The following is a 27,722-nucleotide window of genomic DNA, read 5'->3' as shown; positions in this document are numbered from 1 at the left end:
CGAGATTTGGGTGCTTCGTGCTTCGGTCTTCGTTTTCTAGTGCTTCGTTTTCGAAACTGTCGGGTAAAACACATCATGGTACACAATGAAGCTGTATGCTGCTGGTGACTTGACAAGGGACTGTCTCGTGTTTTTAAAGGACAGACAGGTCTCGAGTTTTGGGTGCTTCATGTTCGATTTTTGGGTGCTTCGTTTTCGAGATTTGGGTGCTTCGTGCTTCGGTCTTCGTTTTCGAAACTATTCGTTTTCGAGTTTTGGGTGCTTCGTTTTCGAGATTTGGGTGCTTCGTGCTTCGGTCTTCGTTTTCGAGTGCTTCGTTTTCGAAACTACCGTAGCCAGCGTTTAGGGTAAAAATCCGTTAAAAATGGGCAATTATACCATCTTTGAGATGTTCGAAAATCCTAGGTTTGGTTAGTCTGTTACACAGCCGTTTTTAGGCAAGCAAGAAGTTTTACAACAAATGTTCCGAAAATTCTAGATCTCAAATCGTCTCCCGCACAGATATTTTCCGAAAATTGACGTTGGGTGCCCCTGACTAGGTGGTACGCCCGTGATTCTGTGAGTCAGACACCACCGCATTATGAAATCACTTGCGCACCAAAAGGAAATATAAAGGCTAATATGTTCTAACTTGGGTAAGCGAGTGTTATTGTAATGCCATGGTGGAAATTTCCGGAAATTTCGGTTGGTTCATCAAATGGAACGGACCATTTCGGTTTGGTCCGACCGGAATATTCGGGACCAGCTTTGAAGCCAGGTGGTCCACTGTGACCGGTCTGGTCATTTCGGTCGGTCGGACAGAAATGTCCCTTTCCATTTGCCAAAATTGTTGTCCCCAGTACCGCTCTTTTCTATCCTGCTTACAAGACCAAGTAGTTTCCATTGAAAAGTATAGTGCTGTGAGTAAAGCATGACATCTCAAATAGTTTGAATCAGTTGCAGTTTTTTTCGATTTTTGATATTTGCCATTAACAGTGTCAAATAACTAACGCAACACGACACGTAGGTGAAAAAAAAGTGTGTGTAATCACGGGTAGCCCAAGCTCGAAATATGAGCATCGGCGAGCATCGGCATTGTTGCGTAGCATTCAAATTATAAGGATTTGTATGGGAAAAAAACCTATTGTTTCTGTAACCTACGAAAATGAAAGGATTTCAATAAAAAACAGCTTACCTTTCGTAAAATGTGTGTTACGTCTCTCCTGTGTGGTAAATCTTTATATAGAGAGAAAACCGTTTACCTAAAAACCCATAAAACCGCCATAAATCAGCCCGTGGACCACACAGGAGAGACGTAACACACATTTTAAGTAAGGTAAGCTGTTTTTTATTGAAATCCTTTCATTAATTTAGTAATGAGTGTGCTGCGAAGCCACAACAAAAAAACGCGCGGTGGCTTGGGTCGGGTCTATGCAACCGGAATGTACCGTTCCATTGAGCACGTGAAGTTGAATGGAAAGCCCCTTAGGTGGCGCGCCCGTGATTCTGTGAGTTAGACACTAAGGTGTTATGAAATCACTTGCGCAATAACTGGAAAATTAAGGGGTATACAAGCAAGCTATAAAAGCTATATGTCTGTCTTATAGTGTTTTGTAATAGGTGATTTTCTTGTAGGAGACCCTCCGCCAGTTATATTTTTCGGCATTTATTAGGAAAAGATTTGTTTTTTCGTTACAAATAAAACACGCGCAGCAAAATTCCATTTCCGGCACTTTTAGTACGTCCTGAAAACTGGAAAGCACAGTACGTAACCGGTTATGTGGAAGAAGGCTTTTCTTTTTCTTTTTAATATTTATGTAGAAAAATACTGTTGCGATCTGTTCACTGAGAATCTCTGCTAATGCGGTTACATTTTTGAAAACAATATTTTTGTCGTCTCGCGTTTTTTTCGCTGGCGGCCTTTTGCTTTTTATCACCTGGAGACTTTGGTTTGGTTTTAGTTTGATTATTTCACTTCGTAGTTACAAAGAAACGCTTCGGCGTGGCCCACACAATGTAAATAAATTTGAGTAAAGTGGCCGAGTGTTCTGAAATTGCTCTGTTGGAAAGGACATTTGTAATTTTTACAATAAAATCGATGGTGTGTTTACGGAAGTTTCGGTTATCATCGTATGAGTTAGCGAGATGGACACACGATGACGTGCGAGTAATAAGGGACGGACCATTAGAAAACTTATTGGGGGGGGGGGGCGGGCGAAGTACAAAAAAAATATTCGCGCAAGGGAAAATTAAATGAAAAACAATTCATGCACGCCAATTAATCCTAAAAAATATTCATGCTATGGCCCCCAAAAAATTCATACAAGGAATTTGATAACGAAAAAAAATTCCTGCGGCTCGGAAATTTCCCTCCCCGCCCCCCATAACTTTTCTAATGGTCCGTCCCCAAGTTCCAGGGATTTCTTATAGTTCCCGATCTTCAGTCCTGCAATATGTTGTCAACACTTCCTTTGTTTTATATTGCGTAATCGGTCAATTCAGATGACCGTCGTGCACGTTTCCAAGGCTTGCGTGTCATCATACTGCGTGACAAGCGCCTGGAGATAGACCACGAATCATCTAACACGGCGAAGTGGGTTTATACTCATCCCGTCAAAAGCTTTCTCTACAGCAGGGGAAACCAAATTGAAGCGTACACTAGGTTTACTGGCTGACGCACCTCTAAATTTCCTTTTTTCTTCTACTTCGGATCCCCCGGCTCTTTCGCAACTAAGCCCCCCGCCCTGCCCCGCTTTCTGGCGATACGTGATTCTCTACACAATAGGATCACCACTCGCCTAACCCAACATTTTGCACTAAATGAGAATTTAGGTTTAACCTTGGGTTAGGGGAAGGGTAGGTAAGCTGTTTTCGAGAATTCCAAGAACAGCGTACATTTACACTACACTTGAGCTCACAAGCAGAGACATTTACAGTGTAAAGTAATGTAAGGGATATACCCGGAGTAGTCAACAGAAAAAAATCAGTAGCAATAAAGTGATTTGTACAAATTGATAACGGAAATCGGTGAAAATCGATAAAGTAAATTGCTGTGTCAAATCGATATTATCGATTTTTCATGATTTTATCGATTGAAAACGGAAGACCGCCATTGTTGTTTATTTTTGGCATGAGTTTGTAGTGCAGCTGAGAAAACACATCCACGAGTAACAAATGATCAGCAGACAAAATGAGAAATGTGGTAACTATTACACACGCAATGTTCCCTCTAAAACCCTTTATTTTGTACGTAACAACAAAAACGGTTCAGTTACATTCAGTTCTGACAGGCAAGGTAGTATCACGAGAAATACAACCTTTAAGATAAAGACTCCCTAGCCTAAACTTCAGACGTTCCTTCAAATCGGGATTCAGGCTAATCCCTCAATAGCTTTCATTGTTTCCCGTTATCGATCGATAAAAATCACTTGATTGCTAACGATCTTTATCGATTTCGTTTCCTATCTATTGCCCACTCTGGCATGCAACTACACTCCGAACTACACGAACGTTATTTTATGAATCGAAAGAGTGGGAGATCTAAATCCTAAAAACCTGAGCGCCTACAAACATAGCCAATATTAGACATCACTAAGAGGAAGATTTTAAAGAAAAGATATTTTAAGAGTTTTTAAAGATTTATTTTAAAGTGATAAATGCTTGATAAACAATACACGTGATAAATGTTTGATCCTTTGACTCTCAATTGCAACTCAATTGTCAATAAATTTGCTGTTTGCATGAATTCAGTTTTCATTTTTTGATCAACAGATGTCTCTTGCGATATAAATCGATGGAATCGGTAAAAATCAAAATAAATTCATTTGATAAACGAAACGAGTGTACTGTGTCATCGATTTCTACCGGATTGATCGATACAATCGATAGTCAATCAAATCAGATTTACTGATTTTTATCGATTTATCGATCGACAAATCGATACCGATTTTTATCAATTGACTACTTCGGGGGTATAGAATGATAAATTTGAGACTTCACGAGACTGCAAGTTTCAAAATTCGAGACCGAGACTTGAGCGCTTTTATCAATTTCTAGCCCGAGACTTTACTTCTAAAAAATCCGAGCCCAAGACTCAAAGCGCCGAAAATTTCGAGATAATAGTACAAATAAAGCCAAATAAAATGACCGAAAATGCCAGTAGAAGCTAGCAGAAACCCACCAATACAGATGTGTGCTCCATCTAGCTCAGTCCAATAAGCTGTACCCATGAACTCTGAACAAATCGACTCCTGAAGACCCTTACGGATAGAAAAAGTGGCAAATCCGAGACTCCGAGACCCATAAGCAGAGAAAAAAAATCAAGTCTCCCAGACGCAAAAATCACCTGAAAACGAGACTTTGAGACCCATCAAAAACGCTTCCGAGATTTGGAGATAGCGCTAAAATTTTCTGAGACCCATGTTTTTCGAGGTACCATTCTATACCCTTAATATACACTTGATTGTTTTATCCTGAGTGTGTGTGATATTTACTCTTCACAGAAGAGGGAACCTGGGCCCGTTGGAAAGTGGAGTACGATTAGCTGATGCAAAATAATCAAGGATCTTTCCAGTAGCTGTTCTGTATTAACCTGTCTGTGGATGTTTACTTCATTGTCACCTTTAAGACCGTTGAGACTGTTTAAAAATGACCTTCGTCCATTGATGTATGATATGCATATGCATGGCTTAGGTTTTATGAGGTCTTTCTATTTTTGGTGCAATAAATTACTTTAATGTCATTGAATCCATATTTTTACTCCATACTTAAAAAGAAAAATTTCAATTTTTAAAACTTGTTAAACTACTCGTTATTGAGTATTATTATACATCAGACTCACTATGAAAAATCTGATTGGTCGAGAGCATTCAATCAATTCACAATAGCTTGTGAACTTGACCAGATATTGCATTTATCATGTCAAGTTCAACGTCTGCCTGGTTACCAAGCCCCTTGGAGTGTTCTCCTCAGAAACAGAATGGCTGAATGTCTTCTTTTGCCTATTGTTTAAAAAGTGTATAATAAACAATTATTGAATTCGGTTTTCGCATGATATCATGAATTATCAAAACCTCGTGTCTGTATTATCTGCCTCAGCCTTCGGCTTCGGCAGATAACACAGACCTCGGTTTTGATAATTCATGATATCATGCTCAACCTCATCCAATAATTGTTTATTGTATCTTGGTTTGGCTTTTCAGTTTGCATCATGGGTATGACATGGAGAAGATAACAATTATTAGTATATACACACTCAGTGATCTAGGTGATTTAACCAATCCGATTGGTTCGCTATCTCGGACTGTTCAACAATATTCACCTCCTGTGAGCTCGGTGTTTTTCCCATTTTTTTTTAGAGAACGATCTTTTAAAAGTCGACAAAATCCTAGGGCTGACTTTTATTAAGGCAAGAAAAGACTTAGAAGGATTCAATACGGCATTTTTCAATTTACTGTAGCTGAGTTTTGTGTTCGATGGATTGTTTACAACTCCCGTGTATTCGCGTAGGAGAAGCCGTTTCGTGAACTCAGCGTTTTCTAACAAGAAAATTTTGGCTCAAAAATCGAAGTTTATTTATGACAAACAAATTTAAAAGGAAATGTTTGCAGAAATTCTACGTTTCAAGTAAACAGGAAAAAAATGATATAGGAAGACGACGTCTTACCTCGAGCAACCGAACCGCCATTTTTGTCAGCACTTCATGCGAACTGAACGACACAACAAACCCTTTTGGCTATAAACTTGGCGAGTCAACAGAAAACAACAAAGCTCTACTTTTCTTCTCAGGTAAGGAAACAGTTCAAACGTTTAGCGGTTCCATTTAAGCCATTACGCTGTTGCTGCGAAATGATAAACTTGTGAATTGCCATGTTTGAAAATTCTGCAAAGATCTATTCTTAAACTTACGCGTGATTTGATCTGTCAATCCAATCGTACTTTTGAATGGTTTCCTCTCTGATTTTGTTGAGATCACTTCGTGTGTATATACTAAAACGATTATTCTTTTCAATCTCGGTGAATAGTGGCTTTGGGAATATTTCACTGATATTTACTTCCCCGCTTTCGCGGCTCGGTCAATATCACGCCACTATTCACTTCGATTTCAAGGAATAATTGTTAAGTATTGTTAAAATTTGTAAATTAATGAATTTGAAGCAGATTGTAATAGTAGATGTCCTTTTGTACTACATTGTAGTTTTTATTGTTAGAAGTACAATAATGTGGAAATTTGTGTGGAATTTAATACTTGTAATTTTTGAAACTACATTGTATAGACAGGGATAACTGACTTCAAGGAGAGTTCATTCTGACCAGCCTTGTGAAACGTTTTCAAAATGTTAGAATGATTTGTTTTAAAAATTTGAGCTTTCAAGTCTCTGTCGGTGTCCATGGTAAAGAGTGCTTTGGAGTTCCCAAGTGAGTCAAAAACACTTTGCTTGAAGAAATCTGTAACCTCTCTACCACCAGTGTGTTAAAACATCCCAGCTTAACAAATTTGTTAGAGCCAGGACAAAATTAGGATAATCATGGTGGTTTAATCATGGTTAGAAGTACAATAATGTGGAAATTTGTGTGGAATTTAATACTTGTAATTTTTGAAACTACATTGTATAGACAGGGATAACTGACTTCAAGGAGAGTTCATTCTGACCAGCCTTGTGAAACGTTTTCAAAATGTTAGAATGATTTGTTTTAAAAATTTGAGCTTTCAAGTCTCTGTCGGTGTCCATGGTAAAGAGTGCTTTGGAGTTCCCAAGTGAGTCAAAAACACTTTGCTTGAAGAAATCTGTAACCTCTCTACCACCAGTGTGTTAAAACATCCCAGCTTAACAAATTTGTTAGAGCCAGGACAAAATTAGGATAATCATGGTGGTTTAATCTATGTCCTTTTAATAACTCTGTGTATTATGTTTAAGTCTGCAAACTATTGATGAAAAGGAAGCTACTCTTGCACGGTATGTCTTGTTTCAGGTAAAAGGGCAAATGGTAATAACCTTTTTGTAAAAGTGCTTGATTGTTTATCAAATTGCAAGGCTAATTGTAAATGGAAGAAGTTTGTGGCTCTCAATCCTCCTTGATGAGATGACAGTCAAATTCATCCCATCGCATTGAACTTGGCCATCATCACCACAAATGACTCCATATCTGCAGCCATTGCTGTCAGAACCTTCAGAGATGCTTCCTTGAGGATGCCACATTTTTTTGTAGTAACATCCTTTATCAGCCTTAGTGGTAGGCTTGGGGTTTTCATCTGTGTCTTCGCAGTTCCAGTCATCCAAGGCCACAATCTTTCCTTTAACATCGCAAGAAATTCCATGGCACGCCCTCTCCATTAGATGCGCGACTAATCCCGCTGCCTGGCTCATACCGTGCACCGTTTTGAAAACACCCAAGTGGAGGAAGTACTGTGGTGGGTGAAGGTGTAAACGAGGTTGTGGGGATGGGGGTTGATGTTGGTGCAAGGATGGAGCTGGAGGACACAGGACCAGTAGTAGTTATTTTACACTTCCAGTCATCAAGTGCTGCCACTTGGATGTCATCTGTACAATAAGTCCCATAGCACCATCCCTCTCCATTAGACCCCTTGCTAATCACGCTTCTAGGTTAATACCAAATACCATTTTGGAAACACCCCACTGGAGTAGTGACTGTAGTTGGTGTAGGTGCCGTGGTGGTAGTAGGAGCATCAGTGGTACAGTAAAAACCCGCGAGTAAGAACCTACATTTTCTGGAGTTAGCCTAAACAGGTTCTTATTTGAATGGTAGTTAACACCATTTTAGGCTATTTAGGTTTTTAAATAGGTTCTTATTTCTGTAAAAAAATAATAATAATAATAAAAAACACGCTATAATACAAGATGGTAATCAGCCTATTTGTCAATTTTAAAATGCGATACAACGATATTAATCTTTTGCACTTTATTTTTTTATTACGTCAATAAATTAGCACTTTTATTTGCACAGCAATGCCAAGTTCCTAATTCTCCAAACAGGATTCTTCACAGTTTTGCAGCTGCATTTCAATAATATGTTTTTAAAAAATAAGAACCTGTTTTTCATTTTGTAGGCTAAACAGGTTCTTGTTTATAGGGGATATAAATGGCAAATTTTAGGCTAACAGGTTAATAATTTTCAGGTTCTTAATCGTGGGTTTTTACTGTAGAGGTAGCAGGATCTGCGATAGTTGGTTTGCAATTAAAGTCATCCCATGCTATCAAACCGCCACTATGTGAACAATAAATGCCATAACACCACCCATTTCCATCTGATCCTCTGCTAACCTCACTGCCTGCTGGGTACCATTTGCCATCCAAGCCAATGCAGCCAACTTCTGTGTCTTCGCAGTTCCAGTCATCCCAGGCCACAATCTTTCCTTTGGTATCGCAAGATAATCCATGGCACCAGCCCTCTCCATTAGATGCACGGTTAATCTCGCTGCCTGGTTCATACCATGCACCGTTTTGAAAACACCCAAGTGGAGGAAGTACTGTGGTGGGAGAAGGTGTAGAAGAGGTTGTGGGGATGGGGGTTGATGTTGGTGCAAGGATGGAGCTGGAGGACACAGGACCAGTAGTAGTTGTTTTACACTTCCAGTCATCAAGTGCTGCCACTTGGCTGTCATCTGTACAATAAGTCCCATAGCACCATCCCTCTCCATTAGACCCCTGGCTAATCACGCTTCCAGGTTCATACCAAATACCATTTTGGAAACACCCCACTGGAGTAGTGACTGTAGTTGGTGTAGGTGCCGTGGTGGTAGTAGGAGCATCAGTGGTAGAGGTAGCAGGACCTGTGGTGGTTGGTTTGCAATTAAAGTTATCCCATGGTGTCAAACTGCCATCATGTGAACAAAAAAGGCCATAACACCACCCATTTCCATCTGATCCTCTGCTAACCTCACTGCCTGCTGGGTACCATTTGCCATCCAAGTCAATGCAGCCAACTTCCGTGGGTTTCTCGGTAGTATCAGGCAGAGGTGGTTCGGTATTTTGTGGAACCTTGGTCACAGGCATCCCATTGATAAACCAAGGAATAAGGATGACAACTGCCAATGGTAACATTCCTGCTGTTTTGTGCAATAATCTGTAAACATAACACAATGATTAAATGTTGTTGCAGAGAGGATTTAAATTCGAACCGTTTCAGAGTCAAATTCCAGTGAATCATCCAGACTCAACAGAATTAGCCCGGAGAAAGTGGACGGTGGAATATATTTTATATACTCTAAATTTTCCTCGACTTAGAGAACACCTCAAAACTGGTAAAAGCACATCAATTTTCCATTAAAAAAGACTGTATGCCATATGCAAAAAAGCCCTCACAAATTTTTTAACTGGGGAGGAATCAACGAAGAGAAAGAGAGGATTCCTTGGCCTCTCACCTCCCCTCCTTTTTTTCGTACTCACCTGTTCTTTCATTGAGCCGTCCCCATAATCTGAACGCGTGGAACATACTAAAAACGAGTGTACTTGCGAAGCGTTTGATGAAAATGATTGTTGATGATTGTTTCATGCAAATGAAACTAATAGACCAATTTCGATAAATTAAAAGTCGTACTTGCTTCCAAGGCTTGGCATGGGGGAATAAACAAAAGTAACGTATTGTTCATTACTGAGCCTCAAGATGAATGCAGGGGCACCCAACGAGAAGATAGTGCAAAACCACTTAAACATAGCATTGTTAAATATCTTTTAGTATTTAAATGGTAGATATAGGAATAAGTTTATCCCCTAAAAATTTTTCATCTGTTCGGATTTCTTAGCTGAAAGTCTAGTGATATCAAAATTATAGGGATCAAAACTTACCTTATCAAAAATTTCAGCCAGAAAAATGTCTCCCAAAAATTCTAGGTGACCTTTTTAGGGTAAAAATCCGTTAGAAATGGGCAATTATACCATTTTTTAGATGTTCGAAAATCCTAGGAGAGGTCCGAAAATTCCAGATTTCAAATCGTCTTCCGAAGAGATATTTCCCGAAAGTTGACGTTGGGTGCCCCTGATGATTTCATTTGTTTTATTGCCCAAGCCTCAGAGCCAAGAATGAATTTTTTAATTTAATACCGCATTTTTTCGATTAACCGCCCTGGGCGCTTATTAAGTTTTTGGACCTTGACAGTGGGCAATTATTCGAGGCTGGGCGCTTATTGAATTTTCACCATTTTCAGCAAGGGAAATATGTTTATTTTGCGTGGATGCTAATAACAAAACGCGAAGAAGTAACAAAGCAAGGTTTCTGTAAAATACTCAGAAGAAAACTCCGTCCTCGGGGAAATCTCTTATTAGAATTTATTCACTCTAGTGGTTGGGGTGGGGGTGAGCGCTTATTTGAGTTTGATTGGGAGAAGGAGAGGGTGGGCGCTTATTAACTTTTACAGCCTTTAGGATGGGCGCTTATTCGAGGTGGGCGCTAATTCGAGGTTGGGCGCTTATTCGAATAAATACGGTATATCGAAATTGATATATTTTCAGTGGACATCATTTTCGAAGGCTTAAAAGAAAAAATCCTCGTATAACATACGTAATAAGTTGTTAAGAAAAGAAACATCAACACGGCACGAGAAGTTCGATTAATATCTCGCACATTTAGGGAATTTTGATCCTTTCTGACTCACTGTTCAGAATGTCAAAATTTGGCACAGAGCAGTCTTTCTCAAAAAATCGTTTTTGAATTGTGGCAATAAACACACAAATCCAACAGAGAACGGTTTTTCTTTTATTTCCTTGATTTCATTCACATCCCTTTTTTGAGTTTTCTCCAACCAAGTTAGGTGTCGTTAAATAAAACTCTGACATCACAGTGTGAACCAAACAGGAAATTGGCTGTGTTTAGTGAGAAAAGACTGATAAAAGTTACCGTTTTTCACTTTTATGCTATCATACATGTATAAGAGTAAAGACCCCACAGATGAAAAGGCATAAAGGTTAATAGCTTGACGGGAATTGTTGCAGCTACGCCCGCACTGCCCCAGCCGAATTACATTATCGACTACATCAGTGCAGATAAAGAGTTATCTTTGATGATCGGTACACTGACCCAGGACCACTTTCGTAAACGCAAAAGTTGGAACTCGGAAGTTTCAAAGTGCTTAGTCCTTAAATAGACAAGACGCCATGGAGCGTAAACTTCGGCGTCGTGGTTGTGGATCAGTTGTGATTGTGGAGGAACAATAAGAGATGATATTTTTTCCGGATACCCTTCCATACAAATACCCTTACTTTCCTCCTTTTGTGTTACAGAAGTCTTTACTTCTTCACCAGAAGTCTAGCCTGCTAGGTGCATGACCCCGTGGCTGTAATCCAGTTCGATTATAATTGCTGTTATAAAGCGCACGACGAGATCTCATGAGTTCCACTGCCTTTAAACTACCAAATCTCGACTTCCCGTTTCAAGCAGTTTCTTATAAGCCCAAAATAACTAATTGTCGCATGCCGACTGTTCGGAGATCTGCAGCAAAACATAAACTTGCTGCTCGACCAAATTTTAAAAAATTTAAACCTACAAATCAACCATCTTTTACTTTTATGCTACAATCTCGTCTCCGCGATCTAACGGGGCAAAGATAAGTAACTACAAACCGAAGGGCGAGCCAAAAATAATATTTCTTTCTTCCTCCGATAAACTAAAAAACAACTCGAGCTGATATCGAGATATCTCGAACAACTTCCGGCCTCACTTTGGAAACAAAATGCAAGTTAACGACATTACTTTGCGCGCTCCGCCTCAAATATTTGTTATAGCCGAAAGAACTAGAAGTGATATCGCGATATCTCCAACTCATTCGAGTGTCACTTCGTCAGATACCCAAAACAAGCCGAAAAGTAACAAACTTGGGTGCCGAATCTTTAACCGTTCCCCGTGCGTAACTTATGACTACCTTTAACATCTCAAATTACCTTGCGTCGCAGTGGCGCAATCGGCTAATCCCTCATTTTAGAGTCTCATCTGGTCTGACGGGTCACACGTAAGCCGGTTCAAACCATGGCGGCAAACTAGAAATAATGATTAATTCTTCTATATTTCTTCCAAAAACAATAATTATTTCTTTCCTCTGAAAGGATAAATCAAAGAATTGGAAGGTATCTCCAACTAAGTCCGAAGCAACTTCGGGACCTCCGGTCCTTTCAGAGGCTACCTTAAAACACCAAATCTACGTCACTGCAAGGATCAATAAACCGTCCTGTACTTTTTAACAAACAATTAAAATTGCGTACTTCATGAACGCTCATGTTCAGATAAGAAAATAAAATTTAAACCACTTTCCGTTTACACATGGTGTCATTTTTTTAGCCTTGGGAGTTAAAAGATTTAGGAACCTAGACGTGTGGCTAAACTAAAATTCCCTGAAATGACTCCTCTCCCCTCCCGGTCTATGTTCCTTTGAAGTTCTCCAAATAATGCTTAAATCTCTGGCTCTTGAAAAACAAAGGGTATGCAAAATTTTGGGGTTAAACAAAGTGTCCTATAGGAGATGTGCAAATGGAGATGGAACAAACAGAATGAAGAGTTCTTTCTTTTTAAATACAAGTAGCCACGGACTGCGATGAGTGTCTTTCTTCCTGTTTTTCGTAATTCCAAAGTGTGAGAGAATACGTTTTCCGTGAGCCCGTTGGTGACGAGCATCTACCCATTTGCAAAAATCATTAACTTATTAGAGCTTTCTGGAGATAACGACGCCTCTCGCAGTCAAATCTGTTTGCCGTTACATATCCCAGAGCATACATTATATGGATCAATACCTTTTGATTGTGGTTTCTACACGACGGAATCATAAACCCAATGCCGCTTAGCATCTATAAGTGATCCGTATCGATCGTCGTTGGTTTTACGGCTTTCAGTAACAGGCTTTGCTTTTATACACGTCTTTGTGTTGAGATCGAAGTTCTTTTTCAAGTAGGAGAATGATGTATTTTCCGTGTTTGGCTTTAGGCCATGAAAAAATCTCGTGTATGCGTGATCACCTGCGTGATAAGCGTATGGAGATAGATCACGAATCATCTACAATCAAGCCAGGTCAAGAGTACCTCTTAGGAATCCCATTAATGAATTTATTATTCGAAAGTTGAGTTCGTTGGCAGTTGTAGATTTCAGATTCCTCTCTACATTCTTGCATGCGTAATGAGCCGTGAATTCACACGCGATTCAGTTACGAAATTTCTACCAGCTCAATTTCCCTGAATTTGATGTAAATGTCTTCTGAGAATTTTAATTGATTAAAAGATTTTCTAACCTGAGATCAGGCTCTATTTTCGTTTCGCTTTGTAAATAACATTCCGGCGGGCATACACCGTATTCACAAATGGCGGACACGCGGGAAAAAACTGGTGCCTAGTCATGAAAGCGAGGCGTTGGAGGATAAACAAAAATTTCAAATGAAGACTTTCAGTGAACTTCCAGAGTGTTTAGCACGGATTCCACCTAAAATAACTTTGTACGGACTTCTTTTTAAATACAGTTACGTGGGATGTCTTCTGCTCTTAATGTTTAGTAATGATTTGCTGTTTGCAATCAAAAGGGACGAGTATATCTGCAAGGAAACAGGATGATTTTGTAGGTTTCCGAAGCATCAGAAGCAGGACACGACAAGTGGGCGATGGCTTGAGAAAAGCGGCAAACATGTTGGCCCAGCTTCACACTGTAACCGAATACGAAAGCCAGATCACTACAATTCTGTAAAACAGAAATAAAAACAGATATTGGTGGCGAGAAAAAGAGAAATAAGCGACGGATATATGGCCACTGAAAACAGGTCAAGCTGAGAGCGGGTGAAAGATTCATTCACGAGGCTCATTCATTCATGTTAGTGACATCTTGTACATATCTATGTATATATGTATGTCTGTATTTACAACTTCCTTTGGATCATATTAATTCCGTCGCTTTGGAGCGAATTGTTAGAGGTACGTTGGCAGAGCTTAGCAAAAATCTCATGATTTCGTTGTCATTGCGAGATAATTAAAAATAATTTTATCAAAATTAGAAGCTGTAGTGTGTGAATCTTATGGCTTGCTATTTGCCTGGTCTCCTTTAGGGCATTATCTCAGAGAGCTCTTGGTAAAAAAAAGTGGTATAAAGCTTACATTTTACGAGGTTAAACTTTTAAGGCAATGTTTGTGTCAGGACTGAACATGGCAAGCTCCTGTTTCGAATAATTAAATTCGAGTCTGGATCCGTTTAAGAAGACCATCATTTTATTTATTTATGTATTCTTCAACTTTAAAATATAATGGAACATAAAGTTAAAACTCTTAACAGCCAACGATAAGAAATACGAAATTAGTCGCTGAAATGATGTGTCTGGCTTACCGAGTCTGCCGAGTAACAAGTTGAAATTTTGAGCGTACTCCACTCGATCGCTCCTGCATTTATAATAAAAAAAATAGTTATAATTGATGTCCTTCGTTGATAAAAACCAGAGAATAACGTCCTGGCAAACAAAAATCAAACATAACTTCATCGAAACCTCAGTCACCTCTTCTTTCCTGTCTTCCTTTTTTCCATCTCGACTTGAACTGTTTTGTTCAACGGCAGACGTCTCTTGCATTAACAAGTAGGCCATGTATCTGTCGCTTATTTCTTTTTTCTTGCCACCAAGATTTGTTTATATTTCTGTTTCACCGAATTACAGTGAGCTGGCTTTCGTACTCGGTTTCAATGTGAAGTTTGGGCCAACATGTTTGCCGCTTTTCTCCAGTCATCGTCCACCTGTCGAGCTTCTGATGCTTCGGAAACCGACTCGAAAATCTACAAAATCATCCTGTTTCCTTGCAGATATACTCGTCCCTTTTGATTGCAAACAGCAAGTCATTACTAAACATTAAAAGCAGAAGACATCCCACGTAACTGTATTTAAAAAGAAGTCCGTACAAAGTTATTTTAGGTGGAATCCGTGCTAAACACTCTGGAAGTTCACTGAAAGTCTTCGTTTGAAATTTTTGTTTATCCTCCAACGCCTCGCTTTCATGACTAGGCACCAGTTTTTTCCCGCGTGTCCGCCATTTGTGAATACGGTGTATGGCAAAATGAAAAGAGAGCGTGATACAAACCTTCTACGAAAGGTCTGCCGCCCATTTTTTTGATTGATTGACATTTGCCGAGTCAGCCAACCAAAATTACTTCCGTTGGTTGTTTTTCTAGTATGCAAATTTTTCACGCGTGGGAAAAATGTGACTGGCTAATTTAAAAATCAGCTTTTATCTGTTAATTTCTTCAGATAAAAATAAAACAGTCAGCACAATCACATTTAACTTCTTGCGAGATTAAGGGAGATCTCGAAGGTTATTTCTGTTGGCGTAGAAGGTAAAAAGTTTTCGAAAAGACGGCGACATGATGTTCTACTAATTTAAAATACTGAAATTTCTATTTTTCCGTTGCCTTAATATTTTCCTCGGCAATTTCCCTCGATTTTCAGTACATAAATCTTTAAAAACAAAAGCAAACAGCCAACGAGTGTGGACACCAGTTTTCCTCGTTTATTTTTTACAAAAAGCGAAGGCAAACAGCCAGTCTGTTAACACTGAAAATTCCTTGAACAGCGATGCGATATTTTTCGTCTAATACTTCATTCACAGTTGGCGATTGAGGTTTCTTTCGCAGTGAGCCTCCGCTTGCGTACCCCATTCAGAGACGTCATTCCCGGCTAAACTTTCAAATGAAACCAGTTTTAAGATGGACAGTATTTTGATTTGCACCCGTTTGTTGGTAAATCAAAAGGCACCTTGTTGGCGGTCAACGACTTGCAGAGGGATTCAACTCCGCGATACACTCGCTTTCCGTAAATAAAGCAAATCCTGAGAAGATATGAACAACCATATGAATTTTCTGAATTTCCGTGGCACATATTAAGGCATATTTTCCACCATAAGACCATAAAACAATAAAAAAGACAGCAAAATCGATCCTTCTCTCCGCCGACAAAGGATCATTCACGAAAACAACAACGCGAGGAATAAGCGCTTTCAACTTCCGGCGCTTCCGACAGCCAATCAGATCTTGTGACATTGTTCTAACAGCCAATCAGCGTCTGGCCGTAACGAGCACAAACGTGAATGAGTTTGGATCAGGCCCAATTTTAGCGGTAGCCGTTAGAGAGAAGGTATGAGAACCGCTCAAATTGGGCCTGATCTGAGGTTAAAGATTTTCAATCTGACCAAATACAGACAAGTTCTCGTAAATTATTCACTGCTCTTTACGCATGCAGTAATTCCGAATTGAATTTGACACCAGTTACGAGAACGACTAACGTATTCATTTTTCAAATAATCAATTCATTAATAGAATCTTGGGGGGTACGCTTGACCCGTTTTGACTGTAACACGGCGAAGTGGCTATATACTCATCCCGGAAAGGAAAAAGCAAAAAAAAAAAAAATCAAGACCTCGAGACGCGAAAATCACCTGAAAACGAGAGATTTTGAGACCTATCAAAAACGCTTCTGAGATTTGGAGATGGGGCTAAAATTTTCTGAGACCCATGTTTTTAAAGGTACCATTCTATACCCCTAATATACGCTTGATTGTTTTATTCTGAGTGTGTGTGATGTTTACTCTTCATTTCCCAGCATGGTTTTGCACAGAACAGGGAACCTGGGCCCGTTGGAAAGTGGAGTATGATTAGCTGATGCAAAATAATCAAGGATCTTTCCAGTAGCTGTTCTGTATTAACCTGTCTGTGGATATTTACTTCATTGTCACCTTTGGGACCTTTGAGACTGTTTAAAAATGACCTTCGTCCATTGATGTATGACATGCATATGGATTAGCTTTTATGGGGTCTTTCTATTTTTGGTGCAAGAAATTACTTTAATGCCATTGAATCCATAATTTTACTCCGTACTTAAAAAGAACATTTCAATTTCAACTTGTTAAACTACTCAGTCGTGATTGAGTATTGTATCTTGGTTTCTAGGTTTCAGTTTGTATGGGTGTGACATGGAGAAGATAACGAATTTGAAGCAGATTGTAATAGTAGATGTCCTTTTGTACTACATTGTAGTTTTTACTGTTAGTAGTACAATAATGTGGTTCAAAGTCTGTGTGGAATTTAATACTTGTAATTTTTGAAACTACATTGTATAGACAGGGACAATTGACTTCAAGGAGGGTTCATTCTGACCAGCCTTATGGAAAGTTTGCAACATGTTGGAATGATTTGTTTTAAAAATTTGAGCTTTCAAATCTCCGTCAGTGTCTGTGGTAAAGAGTGCTTTGGAGTTCCCAAGTTAGTCAGAAACACTTTGCTTGAAGAAATCTGTAATCTCTCTACTAGCAGTGTGTTAAAACATCCCAGCTTAACAGATTTATTAGAGCCAGGACAAAATTAGGATAATCATAGTGGTTTAATCTATGTCCTTACTCTCTGTGTATTATGTTTAAGTCTGCAAACTATTGATGAAAAGGAAGCTACTCTTGCACGGTATGTCTTGTTTAAGGTAAAAGTGCAAATGGTAATAACCTTTTTGTAAAAGTGCTTGATTGTTTATCAAATTGCAAGGCTAATTGTAAGTGGAAGACGTTTGTGGTTCTCAATCCTCCTTGACGAGATGACAGTCAAATTCATCCCATCGCATAACTTGGCCATCATCACCACAAATGACTCCATATCTGCAGCCATTGCTGTCAGAACCTTCAAAGATGCTTCCTTGAGGATGCCACTTTTTTTTGTAGTAACATCCTTTATCAACCTTGGTGGTGGATTCTGGGTTTTCATCTGTGTCTTCGCAGTTCCAGTCATCCCAGGCCACAATCTTTCCTTTGGCATCGCAAGATATTCCATGGCACCAGCCCTCTCCATTAGATGCACGGCTAATCTCGCTGCCTGGTTCATACCATGCACCGTTTTGAAAACACCCAAGTGGAGGAGGTACTGTGGTGGAATAAGGTGTAGGAGAGGTTGTGGGGTTGGAGGTTGATGTTGGTGGAGGGATGGAGCTGGAGGAAACAGGACCTGTAGTAGTTGTTTTGCAATTCCAGTCATCCCATGCTATCAAATTGCCATCATGTGAACAATAAGTGCCATAACACCACCCATTTCCATCTGATCCTCTGCTAACCTCACTCCCTGCTGGGTACCATTTGCCATCCAAGCCAGTGCAGCCAACTTCTGTGAGTATTTCGGGATTAGGCTGAGGCGGTTGGGTATTCTGTGGAACCTTGGTCACAGGCACCCCATTGACGAACCAAGGAATAAGGATGACAACTGCCAGTGGTAACATTCCTGCTGTTTGGTGCAATAATCTGTAAACATGACACAATGATTAAATGTTGTTGCAGAAAGGATTTGAATTCGAACCGTTTCAGAGTCAAATTCCTTTTAATCATGCAGACTCGACAGAATTAGCCCGGAGAAAGTGGACCGTGGAATATATTTTGTATGGTCTAAATTTTCCTGGATTTACAGAATTCCTCAAAACTGGTAAAAGCACATCAATTTTCCTTTCAAAAAACTTTATGCCTTATCCATATGCAAAAAGGGCCTCACCAATTTTTTTTTAACTGGGGAGGAATCGGAGGAAGAGGGAAAGAGGATTCCTTGCCCTCGCACATCCCCGCTGTTTTTCCTGCCCACATCTCTTTCATTGAGCCGTCCCCACACATGCATCTGAACGCGTGGAACATACTAAAAACGAGTGTAATTGCGAAGTGTTTGCTGAAAATGATTGTCTATTAGTTGATATAAATGAAACTAATAGACCAATTTCGATAAATTAAAAGTCGTACTTGGCTCCAAGGCTTGGGGGAATAAACAAGAGTAACGCATTGTTTATTATATTACTGAGCCTCAAGCTGAATTGTTTTGTTTTATTCGCTAAACCTCAGAGCCAAGTATGAATTTTAATATATCGAAATTGGTATGTTTTTACTTGACCTCATTTTAGAAGGCTTAAAACAAAAAATCCTCATATAACATAAGTAACAAGTTGTGAAGAAAAGAAACATCAACATGCACGGGAAGTTCGATAAATATCTCTCACATTTCCGGAATTTTGATCCTTTTGATCCTTTCTGACTGACATGTTCAGAATGTCAAAATTGTGCAGAGCAGTCTTTCTCAAAAAATCGTTTTTGATTTGTGGCAATAAACACACAAATCCAACAGAGAACGGTTTTTCTTTTATTTCCTTGATTTCATTCACATCCCTTTTTTGAGTTTTCTCCAACCAAGTTAGGCATCCTTAAATAAAACACTGATATCGCAGTATGAACCAAACAGGAAATTGGCTGTGTTTAGTGAGAAAAGACAGATAAAAGTTCCCATTTTTTCACTTTTATGCTATCATGCTTGTATAAGAGTAAAGACCCCACAGACCAAAAAGGCATAAAGGCTAATATTATAGCTTCATTTGAATTGTTGCAGCTACACCCGCTCTGGCCGGCGAAAAATCTGCCCCAGCTGAATTGCGTTATCGACTACAGCAGTGCAGATAAAGAGTTACACTTGATGATTGGTACACTGACCCAGGAGCACAAGATTGAGACAATGCGTAAACGCAAAAGTTGGAACTCGGAAGTTTCAGGGTGCTCAGCCCTTAAATAGACAGGGGTCTGTCCTTTGAGAGGCTACCTTAAAACACCAAATCTACGTCACTGTAAGGATCAATAAACCTGTACTTTTTAACAAACAATTAAAATTGCGTACTTCATGAACGCCCAGGTTAAGATAAGGTAATAAAATTTAAACCACTCCGTTTACATATGTTGTCATTTTTTTTGTCAGTCCTGGGAGTTAAAAGATTTGGGAACCTAGACGTGTGGCTAAACTAAACTGATTCCCTGAAGTGACTCCTTCCCCCCCCCCCCCCCCCCCCAGGTTTATGCTCCTTCGATATTCTCCAAATAACCGTGGCTCTGGTTCTTTCATCCGACTTTGAGGCATTGTTTTCGAGGATTCGCCATTTGCACATCTCCCATAATAAACCTTGTTTACCCCCCAAACTTTTGCAAAAGCATTGCCTTCAATTTCTCTTGGGACGAGTGTAATACCCAGAAAAATGAAAAACAAAGGGTATGCAAAATTTGGGGGTCAAACAAAGTGTCTTATGGGAGATGTGCAAATGGAATGGAACAAACGGAATGAAGAGTTCTTTCTTTTTAAATACAAGTAGCCACAGACTACGACGAGTGTCTTTCTTCCTGTTTTTCCTAATTCCAAAGTGTGAGAGCCTGAATACATTTTCCGTGATCCCGTTGGTGACGAGCGTCTACCCATTTGCAAAAATCATTAACTTATTAGAGCTTTCTGGAGATAACGACGACCTCTCGCAGTCAAATCTGTTTGCCGTTACATATCCCCGGAGCATACAGTATATAGATCCATACCTTTTGACTGTGATTTCAACAAGGCGGAATCATAAACCCAATGCCGCTTAGCGTCGATAAGTGATCCGTATCGTCGTTGGTTTTACGGCTTTCAGTAACAGGCTTTGCTTTTGTTCACGTCTTTGTGTTGAGATCGAATTTCTTTTTCAAGTAGGAGAATGATGTATTGGCTTAAGGCCATGAAAAAATCTCGTGTATGCGTGATCACCTGCGTGACAAGCGCATGGAGTAGATCACGAATCACGTAACACGGCGAAGTGAGTTTATACTCATCCCGTCAAAAGCTTTTTCTATAGGGGATACCAAATTGAAGCATACACTAGGTTTACTGGCTGATAGATTTCTAATTTTCTTTTTTACGTCTTCTTCGGCTCTTTCCCAACTAACCCCCCCCCCCCCGCCCTGCCCCTCGCTTTCTGGCGATACGTGATTACAGACTCTCCTAACCCAACATTTTGCATTAAGCGAGAAGTTAGTTTTAACCTTAGGTTAGGGGAGGGGTAGGTAAGCTGTTTACCAGAATCTTATGCTAATCCCTCCCCACTCCCCCCACTCCTCCCTCCTTGTAATTTTAGTAGGGCCTACCCTCAAAAGTGATTGACGTGCTGAAGCAAAGAAAATTCGGGTTATGACGGAATAACATCGCTGTCGGAAAGTGAACCACGTTTAGTAGTTAACTGAGAATTGGCCCCAAAAATAGTAGTTAACTGATATGATTTGGCCGAAAAATTAGTAGTTAACTGGGAATCGGGTGCCCCCATTAGCACCCTCTTATCAGCATAAGAGAACGCTGCAATGAATGGTACATTAACAGGTATCCGTCGTAACTCAGCCAAATATATGTTGGTAGTTGTTTCTTTGAGAAGCAAACTTCGAGAAATTAGTTTCACACATTACAGGGGTATTGGGTTTATAGAAACTCCATTGTATTTACTTCATCCATGTTGCTAATGTTTTGCTGATCCGAAGCGAAGAGATTCTCCCATGGAGTTTGTCTGCTCTTGACGTGTTTTTTCTTTTTTACGCGAATAAGTAATCCTTCTATTTCTCTCACGCGCTCCCCAAATTAAATTATCCCAGCAAAAGTCAGGGTGGGCCAACAGGAAGCGTCGCTGGCTGTCCCTATAAGGTTGGTTTTTCTTGGTGACAGGGTCTAGGTCATCCCGCCCGAACGTAAGTCGATTCACCCGATGTTTATTTGTCGTTCTTTACGCCTGAAAAAAAAAATAAAATAAAAAATAAGGGTGAAAAGACAATGACTGCGTATGTGCAGCGACAACTTTTTTCAGTGAAAACTTCGCACAAGATATATGTCAAAGATCGACGTAGCGATCGCTGAGGTACATGTACATGTAGACTTCTGTTTCAACGTACAGTCTTTCAGTATCTGAAATGTGTTTACCGAGATTGCCAAGACCGCTCGCTCGAACTTTTTTGGCAATCACAGCAATAGAGATCAATAGAATCCAAGCTTGACTGAATAACATCTCCAACAAGCCGTGTTGTAGAGTATTGTTCGTCTTCGGGCGAATCGACTTACGTATGGGCGAAACAACTTCTGGCGAATAGACTTTAAGGCGAAACGACCACTATTCCTTTTCTTTTGCTACGGTTGGTTCCCGCTCGGTCTCTAATATATCTTAACTTTTTAACAGTTTTTTCGTTTTTACTTTCCTCATTTGCTTCTTGTTTTTGCTAAAAGGCAGATTGTGGTTCAATTTTCACCACGCAACCTAGCAGTTCAGATAGCAGCTTCTCAGTAAATCCAACGAGGAAATAAAACTTTGTGAGATCTCCTTCCTTGGACACGATGAAGACCAGGTTGATACGGTTAGCTTTGCGTTTGATAACAACTTCAGATTTCAAAAAGTCATGCAGAACACCTTCCACAAATTTGCGAATCATTATGTCATCTAGTAGTCGTTCAGACGCCCAGTAGCTTCCTTTTAGGCTTCCTGCGAAAGCAAAACAAAAATAACTTTATATAATGCGTGACTTTTTTCCAGAAATAATAAATGAATAATAAATTTTGTGGACAGAAAAGTAAGATTAAACTTAGCCTGCGTAGCAGGCGCTTGGAAGTAACGGCACAGAAAAGAACGCGGCGGGAGAGAGATACACGCGAGGGGAGAGGGAGCTCCTTCACTCCTCGCGTGTTTCCCTCGCTTGTCCCGTTCTTTCTTGCGTCCATTGCTTCCAAGAGCCTGCTACGAAGGCTTGATTAAACTACCACCACGTTACAAAGGAAAGATGGGAAATTATATGCTACAATCGTAAGGAAAAAAGACGGAAACTCAAACAAACTGCCCAAAATGCCGTGTATAGGTCAAACATTTCATGAAAAATCCTGTTCAGATGCAAAATACCAGATTTTGAAGTTGGGGCATGTACAGAAAGAAAAATTTCAAGTTTTACGCAGCAGAAGTTGTCAATATTTACCATTCATTTTTTCTCCTCCCCTCTTCTTTCTTTTTTCTCGCCCTGTTTTTTTTCTTTTGCTAGGCATTTAACAGGCTTCATTTCATTGGTAGACTGTGGTTTTTTTAGGGGAGGGGGTGTCTGTGCACAGGCTACTCATTGGGAAAGATTTGGGGTAAAGCTGTTACCATCACAGGATTAAATGGAAGGAAACTTAGGGCGCTTTCCATTTGCCAGAACTGACGGGCCAGACCATTCCCGTCGTAATGAGAATTTCACTTTCAATCAAAACTATCCAACCAGATCAGTCAAATCCTAAATAGTATGCATGAAGGAGATGGTTTTTCAGCAAAACCCTTTGGAGAAAGCCCATTTCATTTGCTAATTGACTTGTCCGGCCGGCCAGTTCTGACAAATGGAAAGCGCCCTTAGTTGGGTAAAGAACCAGATTTTTATGGGAATTTTCAGATCAATTTTTCATGGTTTTTTGTATTTTTCTTTGATCTCTTAGCTGAACCGTGTTCATTCGAGCATTGTTTGAAAGATCTGTAACATCCCATTTATGCACTTGTTTAGTTGAGTGGCACCTTTTAGATAATTTTACGCACCTGTGTGTTGTGAGTCCCAACTTTTTGTGACACCAATTCTGTGACTTGGTACCAAATCACTTTTCTTTTGCTGTTTAGATTTGGGTTGATATGCATATCTCACTCCAAAAATGTCTGTGAGAGATGGCGCTAAGCCAATTGCTGGAAAACATCCTACACATCGAGAAAGGCTTTGACCTCCTCTGATGAGAGAAATACGACCAAAGCTCTGCAAATAAAAAAAGAAAAACAAATTAATATTAATATTACGTATATTTAGTCATATAGTAAATTATGGCTATTACCCCCTGCCAACATGACCCCTAAGGTTACCGTGGATATCTACCCAAGAACAAAAATAATCATAATAACATTCTACTGTAAACCTTAACCACCTTAAGTTAAAAACTGGTATACCATAAACAATGTTGTCAGAAAGTTATGGACTATATTTAAAAATGTTTACTTATGAACTGCCACAGGGTTGTCTCAATTTTGTTACCTTAGCAAGATGCCAAGAGTTAGTAAATTCGTTGCTCAGCTCATAATTGTTGTGAACTGCACTTGCTTCATTGCTTTCTTTGCTTTTTCAGAGTGCAAAGAAAGCCAGTTTTACAGCTTGCCATTGGTGCAAACTGTAGCTAGCATGTACTACTAAGCCCAAAATTCATTTCAACTAACACCAAATACTTTTGGATGAACAGGATTGATATACACAGTTTTTATGTACGGTAATTTTAATTCCTCAAAAAACTTCATTAACTTACTTGTGAGCAAGTTAAGAGCAGAATTCACCAGCCCTATAACAAAATCCACTGGTCCCGGGCTATCAGACACTGCTTTCTTTGCCCACTGTTTTTTTTGAAAGCAAATTCTTTCAAATTTCAATTTATTCAAGTTTGACTTTAGACTTCTCATTTTGTGGCATACATCAGAAACATAGTAAGTACAGCAATCACTGTAAATTGTAAATATCTAATTATCCACTCCTCCCAGGGCTTTTCAGGGATAATTTAATATACTGGTTGGGGGACTTTTCCCAGACTGCATTTATTTCAATTTACAAGAAACAAGGGAATGAGTAATGACGCCCCCTATCACATGAGTGTAAATCAGTTGAGATACCTTGTTATAGAAAATAAATACTTCATGAAATTAACATAAATTTCAAAAATACAAGTCGAGTTAATTTTTGTAACTTCAATTTCTGCACCTTTGATTAAGTGGTGCATTAATTTCTGCGACCTTAGTTTCCGTTATTTTGGCCCCAAATTCTTGATACAAAATTTGACATTCTTGACACCTATGGAAGGGGAGTATTTTATCAGGGCGGAGATCCGCCAGTACCATTGAAACTGTAAAGAACCCTCACAGTGGCCAGATTTCTACCCTTACAGCTGTAGCCCCTTTGGTGGGTTTAGGGAAAGAAGCAAAAACAAAGTTTCCATCAAGCTCTGTTGTCTCAAAAATTTTTGATTCATTGTGAACATTGTGTTAATTTCCTACATTTTGAAATGTTACCCTCCCTTTTGTGTTAATTTCCTTTAATTGAAAGTCATTTTTCATTAAATCATGTTAATTCAAGTTGTGCTAATTTCCAGGGCACTTTATTAATGTGGCATGGGGTCCTTCATTTCATGAAGCATTAATTTCCTCTAGTAAGGGAGACCACTACACCCTACTCTTTCCGGAATGTGTGAGGGGTTTTTTAAGGAACCACAGAATTAGTTCATCATGATGTACCAGGGTTTTGAGAGTGGGTATATAGTTTGTATCTTTATGCACCGATCAATTCAAATTTTCAACAACCACCACCTGGACAAACCCTAGGTGTTTGAGCATTGATTGTCCCTGGGGAGTGGGGAATTTGACATGTAAGGCTTTCCTTGGGGTGGGGAATTTCACTTTTGCCTTGGTGAGGTCATATGAGTCCCAAGCTCACATCACGAGAGTGGAATGTAATTTACTTTCTCACAAGAGAGTCAGTGTCACGTTACAGGTGAACGCTGAGACGTTGTATGAGAAATAAAATACTGGGGTCTGCAAACACTAAATATCATTATATTTTACCTTTTCTTCTATAGAAGAGACTTACCTTTGATGTATTCCTGTGTTTTTTGGTGTGAATTCATCAATTTAGGAGGGGAGATACAGGGGTCACACGATAACAGCCAAAAAAACAACTATTTTATTTCTCATACAACGTCTCATTGGTCGCCTGTAATGCGACACCGACTCTCTTGTGAAAAAGTAAAGTACATTCCACTCTAAAAACTTGAACTTGGGATGCCTGTGGTGAGGTGGGGAATATAACTTGAACCAGAAGTGCAGTGCTGTTAACTCTCCCAGATAATCTGGGAGACTCCACATTTTGACCATATGGATCTCCCAGTCTCCAAATTAGAGTCTGAAATCTCCCTGACAATTGCCGAAGTTTGCCATTTCTTGTAAGCTTGACTTTCCTACCATAAAATTTTAAATATTTTGCGTTGTTTGAGCTATTTTTCTGTTAACATAACCTGCAATTTTCAGGGAAAGGGGAAAAAAAAGAACCCCTGATACGTTTACTTCACAAGTTGTCTGCCGCCCCCTAATTAACGTATCTGTCAACAATTGTTTTATCATGTCCGATTTTACCAGAAATTCAAGCAGTTTGCAACGAAAGTGGCTATTATCGAAATGTTTATTTTCCAGGCAAGCAGTGAATGTTAAGTTGATATAGTAGTCGTTAGCGAAAACATCACAGATTTTAAAGACCAAGTTTGCACTGCTGTTATTGCGAATCTTGCCTTGTTGCTACTGTGTGATACCTTTGTTCAAGCTGTCAAGTCAAACAAATTGATAATTCATTGAAAACAATAGTGGAGCATCAGAATTCTGTATTTTACTGGAAGCGGTCAAAATTATAAAAATTGATTCTGTGGTAACAAATCTGGTCTTTCATCAGTTCGCAAAAGTACAGGTTTAAAATCCTCAAAAAAATTTTTTCTTTTTAGACACTTTTACGCATCAATTAAACCTATCAGAAATCAAAGACAGCAATTCTGCATAGTACGAGCAAGAAAGCATTGAAGAAGAAATAGGAAAAATAGTGGATATCATTACCTAGTGACAAATAACAACTCGTCCTCATCTTAGCTGTCAAGGCTCATTGTTGACTTGATTCATCAAAAAGTATTGATTTTTTCCTTTTTAGACCTAGCTTCAAAACCTAAACATGCTATTAAAAGAATCCCTTAATGATCTCATGGTTTCTGTCATGAAGAGACAAAGGTGACAAAACGTATCTAATAGCACCCAAAGTAAGATATGTTGCTTGACCAATCGGTACAGAACTCTGAAGGAAAGGATCTTTTGTTTTTCGACCAATCAGACAAAAGTCCAGATTCTGGACTAAGGGCAGATGATGTGTAAACTAAATGACTGTATCAGGCATCCTTTTCCCCTTGTCTTCCAAAAAAAAAGGAAGAAGCACACCTGATCGCAGGTTACTGCTAACATGGAACGTTTCCTCATAAACTTTGGCATGCCATTGTAATTTAAGCAATAATGATAGATAAATTAAAGATAAATTAACATAATCATTGCAGTGCTGTCAACTCTCCAAGATGATCCAGGAGACTCCAGATTTTACACCGTATCTCCCGGTCTCCAGATTAGAGTCTGATATCTCCCGGATAATCGCCAAAGTCGCTATTTCTTGTAGACTATTGTAGACTTTCCGACCATAAAATTTCAAACATTTTGCATTGTTTGAGCTACTGTTAACATGGAACATTTCCTCAACAATAACGTGGCTAAATACGAACTGTTAATGCTATACGTCGATCGAGATCAACGAACATTTTTTGGCACAAAATGAAGTCATTTGTCGTGTGATATGATGTCATCTATAATTCCTTCCCTATCAATTCTCAATATTTGATGACGTGGGGGGTTGACAGCCCTGCGTTGTAAGCAGAAATCCCTTGTCGTTATATCGTTGCAAGCAAAAAAGAGTAGAAAGTCTAACCGTTTGCAGATCTCATTACAAGATGTCATTTCTGAATATTGCACTTTTTGAGAATTAAAGATGTCTTTTTCAGTCAGTGACGCAAGCTACTTGAGAGAAAAACTTCGAGTATTCTCAACTGGAGTCGTACTTGGCTACAAGTAAACCAAGTGCTGCCGTGGAAGAGGGGGTGGCATCTAGGCGAATCTACTTAAGCCGAGCGTACTGCCGTCGGGCGAATCGACTTTCGGGCAAAGCGACCCGTTACCTGTAAACCTACCTGGAAGATGGAAATTTTCAAGAAGTTTCGGCACCCACTGGAAGCCATAAATTACAAAAACTGTCGAACTTTCTTTGCAAAATGCAACCTGAACTGGAGGGTCCACCATGTTTTTCCCACAATGCCACACATTCAGTACCAGTCTCCTGGCC

The 27,722-nt window shown here is 39.4% G+C and overlaps 1 protein-coding gene and 1 pseudogene across 1 annotated transcript; both read right to left on the bottom strand.

Annotated features, from left to right (window-relative positions):
* Nucleotides 1-6,179: 6,179 nt before the first annotated feature.
* LOC140942061 (uncharacterized) lies at nt 6,180-20,633 on the bottom strand (annotated as a pseudogene).
* A 1,080-nt stretch (nt 20,634-21,713) lies between these two features.
* Nucleotides 21,714-27,680, bottom strand: LOC140940966 (small ribosomal subunit protein uS3mA-like). Its single transcript, XM_073389926.1, has 3 exons — nt 27,571-27,680; nt 23,321-23,528; nt 21,714-22,249 (listed from the first exon to the last, which is right to left on the bottom strand). The coding sequence occupies exons 1-3, from the start codon at nt 27,616-27,618 to the stop codon at nt 21,990-21,992; spliced, it is 516 nt and encodes a 171-aa protein (XP_073246027.1). The 5' UTR covers nt 27,619-27,680; the 3' UTR covers nt 21,714-21,989.
* Between the last annotated feature and the right edge of the window lie 42 nt (nt 27,681-27,722).

The sequence above is a fragment of the Porites lutea genome, chromosome 6 (assembly GCF_958299795.1).
Source record: "Porites lutea chromosome 6, jaPorLute2.1, whole genome shotgun sequence".
NCBI classification, from domain to species: domain Eukaryota; kingdom Metazoa; phylum Cnidaria; class Anthozoa; order Scleractinia; family Poritidae; genus Porites; species Porites lutea.
Note: the sequence above shows the minus strand (reverse complement) of the source record. Positions and strands in the feature narration are given on the sequence as shown.

Excerpts from the sequence above, each read along its gene's own strand:
- LOC140940966 (XM_073389926.1), bottom strand. The coding sequence starts at position 27,618 with ATGGCTTCCAGTGGGTGCCGAAACTTCTTGAAAATTTCCATCTTCCAG. Across the intron at positions 23,529-27,570 it reads TGAAAATTTCCATCTTCCAG|AGCTTTGGTCGTATTTCTCT; the intron begins GTAGGTTTACAG and ends TTTTATTTGCAG. Across the intron at positions 22,250-23,320 it reads TTGGGACTCACAACACACAG|GAAGCCTAAAAGGAAGCTAC; the intron begins GTGCGTAAAATT and ends TTGCTTTCGCAG.